Source organism: Haliotis cracherodii, unplaced genomic scaffold, assembly GCF_022045235.1.
Source record: "Haliotis cracherodii isolate W230 unplaced genomic scaffold, xgHalCrac1.p SCAF_3, whole genome shotgun sequence".
Lineage (NCBI taxonomy): Eukaryota > Metazoa > Mollusca > Gastropoda > Lepetellida > Haliotidae > Haliotis > Haliotis cracherodii.
In genome coordinates this window covers 7419040-7430242 of record NW_027266286.1, presented here as the reverse complement: position 1 = coordinate 7430242, position 11203 = coordinate 7419040, and the positions used below count along the sequence as shown (strand labels likewise).

Here is an 11203-nt window from a genome sequence, read left to right as displayed (position 1 = left end):
AAACCTAGCCTAACATTCTACGGCTGCCGTTTTTTTCAACTACCTCGCTCCAGCTTTGTGGAACGCTTTGCCTCTTGACATTAGTCTCTTGCTAACACCTTCTTCCAATCCAAGTTAAAGATCTTTCTGTTATAAAGGCACTTTTCATTTCTCTTCTATGTACATGTATATATTGCAAATACTGCCATGTCGCTCTTTGAGTAGATACTAAATGTCTGGAGCTCAATGCATTATGAATGCACGTATTGTTCTTCTTATTTGCCTAAGGTCCATCACAGAGAGACAGTATCCTTTTGTTTCCCTGAGAGCCTTTCCTTACCTTGACGGCAACCTACACAACAAATCATTTCGGGCTCTTTCTTAGTTTTTCTATGTTTTAGTAAAGAAACTTATTAATTTCAAACGCAATTCTTACTACACATATTTGTAAACTTAATCTGTTAAGATTTATCTGAAATACATACTGACTGGCGACCAGCTATCGCCAACCTCCCGTTATCGCGCTCACGTAATCGCATCACGTTTTTTCTTTTGTTCGTTCTCATTAGAAGAGAGAAGTAATTTTCCGAAAGTGATAGACAAAACTGACACTTGTGTTATGAAATATAAAGCACACGCAATGTAATCACCAGCCTCAAATACAAATTTAGAAATGACATTCGGGTGGTGTCACGTGACCTGACTTGTCGCGTTAACAGAATTCCATCACGATGGTGCACATTTAGTTATGTCATTGCTCGCCCTCTGACAGTCATTTCTTTAAAAAATTACAGTCCTCAAACCTAATTTATGTATTTTTTCCCAAAAAGCATAACCTGTACCACGGACTTTTACATAGGTCCGTGCTGTACATATCGCGAAATCCATAGTACATAGTATTTTGAATAAGCATGTGTAGATCGAACTTTGGGAATATTGGTTTACGTCAGATGGCAGACGACAAATTGATAAAAAACCCAAAACATGTCCATTTTCGATGAAGAAAATAATTAAGAGCGATACCAGAGATAATAAAAAAATGTAATATATATAAGTGAAGCGGTGCGCGTGATCACGTGAAACGTGCTATTAAATCGTTGGCGATAACTGGTACAATAACGTTAACTGGAAAGTTCTGGTTGCTCTGTTTTGATTCCTTCCCGTCGCTTTATAACAGAAACTACTCAAACTGTTTCCACGGACAGAAATAAGCGTATTTGCTGATAGTGTCACAAAAATCAAAGTTATTGCTACAGTCGACTTTATACACGGAATGTTTCAGAATTAACACAAAAAATATGGCTGGTCGCTTTGAAACCAGTAGAATAGATATATTGCGTCATTTTGATCAAATTGGAGCTTGGAAACGTTTCTGCAATTACCCCATACATGATAAAATATCACCTGGTTATGGTGCACAGATGTTGATGAAATGCTTATAAATTTAGTGGAAAAGGATTTCACTGGCCAAGGAGAGACAATTGTGGATTGTCTCCCTTATGTTCGGATTATACATACAGAAATTAAGTCACATAATCGAAGCGAATCTACAGGTGACATTTTATCGAAAACTATACTAATATGACGGAAATTGTGTATGTCATTGTAGAAACTACATTGTTTTAAATTTATGCGTACATCTGCGCGCCATGGATATCAACAGGAACTTTAGCAAATTCGAAAGTGTGATTAAAGGTAGCGGGCTCAGGTAAATGTGACGTCATCAGGTGTTTTCAAGATGGAGGCACCTGTCAGGCTCTGTTGTTTCCTGGTTTTGTTTTGTCATTTCGTCGTCGTTCAAGGTAACTACATGTTACATGTAAACACATACGGATAGTTATGATTACTAGTGTAGTCGTATATATATATGTTTCAAGAACTCCATACGTGTAGCGAACGTATACCGCTACCACACAAAATGATTATTGACAAAACTAATATACACAACATTTCAAATTGTTTTGTGTCAAAACAGTGTCCAGGTACTCTGACGAAAAGATTTGCGCGTCGAAACCCTTTAAGGTTTGACTGGTTAAGGTGAAACCCCACGTCTCGAGGCAACAATGCAATTTATCGGGCGAAGCCCGGGCGCTACCATCCGCTACCATACCGTGACATTGCGCGACTGCAGTCTCGCTATACTGTTACCGTGGCTCACGATCCAGTGGCTCTCGCTTTACAATCCAAGACCCGATTTCGGTCTAAGGGAAACTGATACGCCTTTACGGTCCAAGACCCGATTTCGGTCTTAGGGAAACTGACACACCTTTACAGTTCAACACCCCTTTACAATTCAACACCCCTTTACGATCATTATGGTTAGCTTGCTGAGGGTAAGGGTTAGCCATTAATTCTTACTTTTTCTAATGTTAATGGGTAATCTGATTAAAGTAATTACGAGAGTGATTGCGTTGAACATGATGCAAAACACATCGTTATACACCATAGCGTTGCTCGATTGGTTCGTCATGTTGATACAAACATTGGCTGGTGTGGCTTCAAGAAAAAATGAATGGGAGGGTGGAGCGTGACGTCACACGCATGCACAATTCATTGTTTTATTAATTGTGCATACACGTTAAAGGGGTGCTAATGAAGCGTTAAACAAGAATGATTACATGTGATTGCGCTCGTGGTCTAGTGGTAGAGTGTTGGCTAATTAACTCATTAATTATTCCGAACATAAATGATTTTTTGTACTTCTAGCCAGGGGTTATGATTTTAAAACAATCAAGACGTGGGGTTTTCAGCTGGTTATAGGACTAGGTTTTTTGGTTGTAACTTCTGCAGTGTAGTGTTAAAACGTGAATTTATACATGCCATAAACTTTTATAGCACATGCCAAATTCTATTTTGTGTGATGCCCATTTCTGGTGTCCCTGATGTAATAATGCTGGAATATTTCTGAAAGAGGCATAAAGCCATACTCACTCACTCACTCACTCCTCATGGATGAATACATGTTGTAAGTCCCTTCGTTCATTAGCTTGGGGCAGACAATCCAGATGATTCAGTTATCTACTCAAAAGAATAGAAACCATTTGATATTCTTATAGTTGCACTATTTTGTCATCTGTAAGGATTTTATGAAACTTCATTGATTAAAATAATTGCATTGCACAAAATTACACTCTCGTTTTGTCACCTGTCAAAGAGCACAGTGCATGTTATTTGAATGTAAACTGTGTACAATAGGGTTTAAACAGTTCATTTAAGGTATGGTATATATCAGGTATTGTGCAGCTTACATATTGAATGATGTCTGTTTAACAAAGTCAGAGGGGCAGTCGGGTAGCCTAGTGGTTAAAGCGTTCGCTCGTCACACCGAAGACCTGGGTTTGATTCTCGACATGGGTACAATGTGTGAAGCCCATTTCTGGTGTCCCCTGTCGTGATGTTCCTGGAATATTGCTAAAAGCAGCGTAAAACCATACTCGCTCACTCACTAATAAAGTCAGCGTGATTACAATGTTTAAGAATGTAGAAAGTGACCTACATTTTAAGATGTTGTGGCAATTTTGTCAGTATTTTCGTTTAAGTGTGTATGTAGGTGCACAAGACTGATAAGATATGATTTAATGTGATTATGAATCTTTACAAATTAATGGAAAAGATTATTTCGGGCCTGTTTTCACACAGTTAATCCCTTTGTGTTATTGAACAAGTGGACACTCCTGTGAAGAAAGACACAGAAAAAATATTGTTGTAATTTTTGCTTTAATCTACAAACTAAAGACCTCATGTCTCAATTTTTGTAAGTGAATAGGAAAAGGAAAAACACTCGTGAGCCTATATGATGTTTCTTGCCACATATGGAGTCCTGGCACAGTACCATAATAAGCACAGCAGGGATGATGATCAGGATACAGTTGTTTGTTTGTTTGTTTGTTGTTTAACGCCGCACTCAGCAATATTCCAGCTTCATGACGGCAGTCTGTAAATAATCGAGTCTGAACCAGACAATCCTGTGATTGACATCATGAGCATCGATCCACGCAATTGGGATATGATGACATGCATCAACCAAGTCAGCGAGTCTGACTACCCGATCACATTAGTTCGCTATAAACATTATTTCGATGTAAGCGTGTTCGTTATATCCATCAATTTTAATCATAACGTATACAGCAAATGGCCGGGACCAAACGAACAGTTTGTTGTATCCGTCAGTTCATTATAAGTGTGTTCGTTATAAACGTAGTTTACTGTATTTCAGTTATATCTTGGCGTGTCAGGGGAAAACTTAAAGTGATTCAGGTCTAAGATGTGGAAAACTTTGATGAAACCCTTGAGCAAGGTTATGGTGCTAATCATCCTTGAAACATGATCACGTCTTCCTGGAATTCAATTCAATTTAATCCCAAGAACATGGATTTCTGGAATGCATGCTGCAGGGACACAACTCTGCACTGAGATTTAGGCGCCTCAGAAGGTTACATGTATGAATTGTTACAAATGTTATACATGTATTTGGGATAATACTTTCTGAGTAAAGTACAGATTCTCATACTTTTTTCAGGTTGAGTCCTGTCTGGGAATCAAACCCACACTGGCAGAATGAGATACCTTATCGCCAGCACATTTAATATAACATTTGTTACATTTGACCACTTTCTTAATAGCATTGTGTGTTCAATGTATGAACTGGTTTTGAACACCAACTGCTTCAGGTAACATCAACGTTCAGAACCAGTACGAGTGCGGCTCCTACCAGTACCCGCGCGAGGTCCGTGTGACAGACAGGGATGAGGACATCATCTCCTCACAGGCCCAGGAGTATTATGCTTCAGATCGCAACTGCCTCCTGACGATCATCGGCAAGAAGAACTACCAAATAGAACTGGAGCTGAGGCAGATTGACCTGGATGGCCATGCTTATGCTACAGACCATTGTGGAGGACTGTGCTGCAATGACTTTCTCAAGATCTTCAACAGTAAGGACATGTATATGTGTTTACTAATTGCTATTTACATTGTTCAAATTTACTAATCATGTTAATGTGAAATCAATATGTAGTAGGGATGGATATTGGACGATTAAAGTGTACCGGGTATCACAATATTTTGCGATGCACAAGGCAGTGTTGCGATATGTATCACAATATATTGTACAATTCTAAATTTTAAGTCAGAAGCAATCTGATACATTAAGGTATGAATTGACGCCACCCACGCAACAGGGTGTCTTTGTTCTTTGCGACTGAGTCAAAGGCCGACACAAGCCAGCGTGCATGCATGTTTTGACAGAGGACATGTTATTTAGATAACATATCCACTGATGCTTGAGAGGAGGGGGGTGTCGCATTCATATTGAGTTTCATTTTTTGCCAGGGGCCAGTGTTCACATTCTTTTGGAGATGCATTAATTTCACGATTTAAAGTTCTTGTTGATTTAATTTGAGGTGACAAATGTAATCAAGTACAACTTGAATGTAGCCTTAACATGGTAAGTACAGGATTAGTCCCAGTAGTTGTGTGTGGTCATGCTGATATGTCTTCATCTACTTCCTAGGTTACCGGGTAGACAATGCCCGTCTCTTGCCAGGGATGTCTCAGTGGGGTCTGTGTGGGAACGAGTTGCCCACCAAGGTGGTGTATCAGACTACCCAGAACTATGTCACCCTCCAGTTCAGGTCAGACAGGCGCAATGACTACAAGACAGGATTCTCCCTTCGGTTCAGACAGTATCCATGGAGGAACCCTGGCAATCTGCTGCCTGATGGGGGAGTATATGGTGGTAAGTGTCCTCATGAGTATGTGGTGGTAGGTACCTTAGGTTCAGAGGCAGACAGTTCTCCTGGAGGAACCCTGGCAATCTGCTTCAAGATGGTACAGTATATGGTGCTAGTTACCAATTAATCAGACAGTTATCCTGGAGGAACCAGACAATCTGTTTCCAGATGGTGGAGTTTATTGTGGTAGGTACCTTAGCTTCAGAGGAAGACAGTTCTCCTGGAGGAACCAGAGTCTGCTTCCAGATGGTGGAGTTTATTGTGGTAGGTACCTTAGCTTCAGAAGTTATCCTGGAGGAACCAGACAATCTGTTTCCAGATGGTGGAGTTTATTGTGGTAGGTACCTTAGCTTCAGAGGAAGACATTTCTCCTGGAGGAACCAGACAGTCTGCTTCCAGATGGTGGAGTATATGGTGCTAGTTAACAATGATTCAGACAGCCATCCTGGAGGAACCAGACAATCTGTTTCCAGATGGTGGAGTGTATGGTGGTAGGTACCATTCTTGAGATTCTTATATGAACCCTTTATAAGTATATTCATGTTGGTTAAAATATAACTGTGGAATAGTTGTACACATAAAAGACTTTCAATGTAGCACCTTTATGATTGATCTTCAAAGCTATTTTACCATTCCTAGTACAGACAGTGTCTTGAGCATGTTCAAGAGAAGTACATGTTTGTTTGATTGTCAGGCTGGAATGATGGGAGTCGGAGTGAGCTTCAGGTGGACTGGAGTGACCAGAGCCAGGTGCCAGGAGGTTACATTCCTGGGAGTCCCGGTAATGACTATGACAAAGACAAGGGAGGACTACAGTGCTACGAGTGCCAGGGCTGTGACCTGGAGTTCTTTGACCCGAAAAGGGAGGTTGCTGCAATCAAGGGAGGATGCTATGTCTGCTCCAAGACATGGAAGGATGGTCAGTATGCACAATAGTGGAATTCATTCTGATAGTTGCAGTGTGAAGAAAGGGTCACAGGTGTCCCAGTCATCTAAGGCTCCACAGTTCAAAGTCCAGAGTTGTCTCCTGTGGGCACGCCAGAAATCAATTATCATGAGTACGAATCCCTGATTGTGGTTCTCGGTTTGTCAGTAACATGCCCATGCTCAGGGTTTGACCACTTTAGTGGTAAACGTCTGAGGCCTGCATCACTTGCGAGTGGTGATATGACTCAAATACTGTTACAAGTGGCATGAAGCTATTCACTCACGCACTGTGAAGAAAACTTGTAAATATTGAAAGAAAATTTATCAACATGTATGTTATTATGAAAATATAATTTACTGAATGCCTGTTGTTCTCTCCTCCAGACTTTGCCTCGGCCCAGAGAGTATGTTACACTCAGCTCCAGTTTACCAACCTCCTACTTACACTTGTTGGTAAGTCCTGACTTGTTCAATAGTCTCTCTGTAGTGTCAGAGGTGTGGTCGGGTAGCCTAGTGGTTTAAGCGTTCGCTCGTCACGCCGAAGACCCGGGTTCGATTTATTGATATATTGATACATGACTTCCCAATAGGATTCAGGGCATTGGTGGCCCAGTTGTCTGAGGTGCCGCAATTCGCTGTGTAGAGTTGCGTCCTTTAGGAATGTCAGAAACCTGTGATTGGGGCTTTAGTTCTTGTTTTTCCCTGATTACGTTTTTAGGTTTGTCGCACCATACCTGAAGTAATGTAAAGAAGTAAAGATCGGCATCACTTCAGGCTTTCCTCCCACATTAAAGCTGACACACAGTGATATAATTGGAATACTGTTCAAGTAGCGTTCATCCCAACTCACAAACTCATGACACTTGTATTACAGCACAAAGTATTGTAATACACAGAACTTTCAGTAGGTAGTAAATCTCTACTATGGAAGATTTTACTGACGCTTTTAACATTGACTTTATCAATTGCGTGTTGTCTGATCATGTTGAAAATGCAGTCTTGTTGTCTCACAGATTCCTCAGTTGGTGGAGGAAAGGCTGAGGAGTTCCGAGGCTGTAAGCGCTTTATGGATGCCTATGGAGTGTCTCTCAACTTCTGCATCTGTGACGATGAGAACCTCTGCAACAGTGCAGGCCGTGTCCATGTCAACATCCTGGCTGTCATTGCCCTCATTCTGGCAGTGGTCATGAAACACTAAGGGGAAACCTTCGTAAACGCAACTTTATCGGCTCCATTAAATTTGATGTAAATACAATGGATGTGTTAACATTTTGATGAGGCTATTGGATGATAAATGACAAATGTTACAGAAGTCATTTTGAATAATTATTGTACTTTCTATTACTGTACATGAGTTTTGATATTATGTTTCATTGAAATTTTTGAAGAATATTTTTTCCCAAAAAATAAAAATATTTCTCTAAGCAGATATTTTACTGTTTCACTCCAATGATGCAGTCTTATTAAATATTTGTCATCTTCCTCTTTGGGCCTTTGAACTCCCTATTTGTACCTGAACTTCGTTATAGTTTTATGTTATTTGTGTAGTGATAGTGTTTATAAGATGTCGTATTGTGACATAATGCCAGCCTTTGTTGAAATTATAGGGATCACAGAAGCTCCTGCTAGTTTTTCTTTTTGGTTTGTCATATAAATCAAATATGTTCATCTGAGAGTTCAGATATTGCACTGTCATCTTAATTTCCTAGAGTTAGGGATTGACCTCCTGTGTTTTGAAGTTGTATATTTTATACCTATTAATTTTATTTTGGAACCGAGTCAGAGTTAAGGTCTAGGACGTCAGAATCGTTCCCATAAACATCTGATATGTTTCAATATAATAAATATACAGTTCTGATGGGTTATTGGCAGCTATTTCCTTATGGATCAATATGCAGGCAATTGCTGTTTTCATACACATGTATTTTGTGTGAAAAGGCTTAAATTAGAGGTATCAAATCTGATAACTCATTTTAAGAAATCAGAATCAATCACTCTTAACGTCATTGTGGAACAGTGCAAACAAACAAGGACAAATAGTCAGTTTCTGAACAATACAGTTATTGAGTTCTGGTCCATTATGTATATTGCGGAATAAATATGTTTTATCTTTTTTTCATTCACAAACTGTAACTGTTGGCCGTAGTTCAGCCTATTTGTGTTGATGTATCAAATGTTAACACTTAATCACACATCTCATCACACTCATTTGTAACATATTCAAAATCAATGGCTAGAGTGGTATGGACATTAAAACCAGCTGAGGTGCAAGGTAAGAACCAGTTTGCTGAGTTGTGTCCCTTACTTGTGAAAGGAGCCGCTGGTCATCATCATCCTGATTATGTCACCGTACTCATGCTGGATTTTCAGGGGGTACGGGTGGCACAGCCGTCTTAAGGCACCACGTTTCGCTGTGCAGAGTTGTGTCCCTTGGGCACGCCTATGATTCTTGGTTCGAATCCTGGTTCGCCACGATTATGTTTCTAGGTTTGTCAGCACCATACCCGTGCTCGTGGGTTTCGCCAAAGTTGTAAACGTCTGTGTCCTGCATCACTTCGGGCTTTCCTTCCACATTAAGCTGACACGCCGCGATATAACTGTAATACTGTTAAAAGCGGGGTTAATCCCAACTCACTCACTTACTCACTCAAATAATATTAAAAGTTGTGTTGAACCAAACTTAGCAATAATATATGTTCACAGGCAGGCATGTGTTTGGATAAGTGCCATCACACGACAACAAAGAAAACAGTATAATAGAATATGTTTTGGAAGTACAATAACATTCCTGCTGATTTTACTCTCAGGTGATTTTTGATTAGTTAATTCCATAAACATTAATTAATTGTGAAATGGCAGCATGAACTCTATTTTACATCATATCACTTCATGATGACAACTGGATACTTGCACACCTGTTTTATATAACATTCATAATATGTATGAAATTTATTCATATTGATTCCTATGTTATGAAATTCATTGTGCATGATTCATATTTTCTATGATAACTTTTGTCATGTTGTTTCTTAAGGTTTTATACAAGTGTATATATTATCAACATGAATAAATCTTAGATTAATGTTTGTGAGTTTGGCTGAATCAGTTGCAGTAGTATTGCTTTATTGTTAGTAAATCAAGAACACAACCTCATGTTGCAACAAGTTGAACACCTACTAAAGTACTCACGGAAATGAAAAAAAACTGTTTTTTCGACCTCAGATCTTAAATAAATGCAGTCAATATACAAAATATGTAAATATTCAAACAACTAAATTAGTACTAATTGGGCCTTGGCACAAATACAGCGTATCAAAGGTTTTAATGCCTTTTTACAAGTAAAAGTGTGTAAAAATGTGAATAAAACAGACTATTGTGAAACAGGGCATAACCAGGTGTAAGTAGATCAAGGTGGTTAGCCTAGTGGTTAAAGCGTTCGCTCTTCACGCCGAAGACCCGGGTTCGATTCCCGACATGGTTACAATATGTGAAGCCCATTTCAGGTGTCCCCCGCTGTGATATTGCTGGAATATTGCTAAGAGCGGCGTAAAACCCCACTCACTCACTCACTCACTCACTCACTCACTCACTCACTCACTCACTCACTCACTCACTCACTCACTCACTCACTCACTCACTCACTCACTCACTCACTCACTCACTCACTCACTCACTCCGGGAGGGTGGCACTAAGAGATCATGGGTTCAATTCCGGTTTGTACCTTGGTTTGTCGGGGCGATTCGCTGTGCAGAGTTGCGTCCCTTCGGCACGCTAGAAACCTATGGTTGTGGGTTCGAATCCCGGTTTGCCCCGCTTATGTTTCTAGGTTTGTCAGCACCATACCCGTGCTCGTTGGTTTCATCGAAGTGGTAAACGTCTGAGACCTGCATCACTTCGGGCTTTCCTCCCACATTAAGCTGACACACCGTGATGTAACTGGAATACTGTTAAAAGCGGTGTTAAACCTTATTATTATTTTGAATACGATGTTCCCTAACACTTGTTCCGGTCATTCCATCTGCACAACAAGCCGACACATTATATTTGTAGCTAATTAATTTGAAAACAGAATATAGAAAACAACTTTCCTACACCACCATTTCTACCCGGCACTACATGATTCCGCTTCAGTGTAAAACTGAATGTTGTTTAATTCCCCAGTCTGTATTATTCCAGCTTTATAAGGACTGCCTGTAAATAATCTTGTTTGAACCAGGCAAACAGTGACTGAAATTATGAGCGCAGACAGCGTCATCCGGGGACGAGTAATGGGGGACTATCGTGGGCATGGTTAGCCAACATTGTGTCGATGTAATATGGTATACAAGAAACAACCTACTCACCAACAACAAGCATTCTGCCAACTGAATGTTGTTTAAGCGCAGACCGCGTCATCTGGAGACGAGTAATGGGGGACTATCGTGGGCACGGTTTGCCAACATTGTGTTGATGTTATATGGTATGAAACAACCTACTCACCAACGACACGAACAACATCCCTGCCTACAGTACGGGCAACCCTTGTCGCCGTTCTGGCCACAGCACGAACTATTCTTCTTACTCG

At 40.2% G+C, this 11203-nt stretch overlaps 1 protein-coding gene across 1 annotated transcript; it reads left to right on the top strand.

Annotated features, from left to right (window-relative positions):
- Positions 1–1704: 1704 nt before the first annotated feature.
- On the top strand, positions 1705–9798 carry LOC139474634 (uncharacterized). Its single transcript, XM_071257721.1, has 6 exons — positions 1705–1781; positions 4650–4913; positions 5492–5716; positions 6406–6630; positions 7023–7091; positions 7652–9798. The coding sequence occupies exons 1-6, from the start codon at positions 1718–1720 to the stop codon at positions 7834–7836; spliced, it is 1032 nt and encodes a 343-aa protein (XP_071113822.1). The 5' UTR covers positions 1705–1717; the 3' UTR covers positions 7837–9798.
- The last annotated feature ends 1405 nt before the right edge of the window (positions 9799–11203 follow it).

Bases quoted from the DNA above. Each gene is read 5' to 3' on its own strand.
- LOC139474634 (XM_071257721.1), top strand. From the start codon at position 1,718: ATGGAGGCACCTGTCAGGCTCTGTTGTTTCCTGGTTTTGTTTTGTCAT. The intron at 4,914-5,491 runs GTAAGGACATGT...TCTACTTCCTAG, and splicing joins CTTTCTCAAGATCTTCAACA to GTTACCGGGTAGACAATGCC. The intron at 6,631-7,022 runs GTCAGTATGCAC...TCTCTCCTCCAG, and splicing joins CTCCAAGACATGGAAGGATG to ACTTTGCCTCGGCCCAGAGA.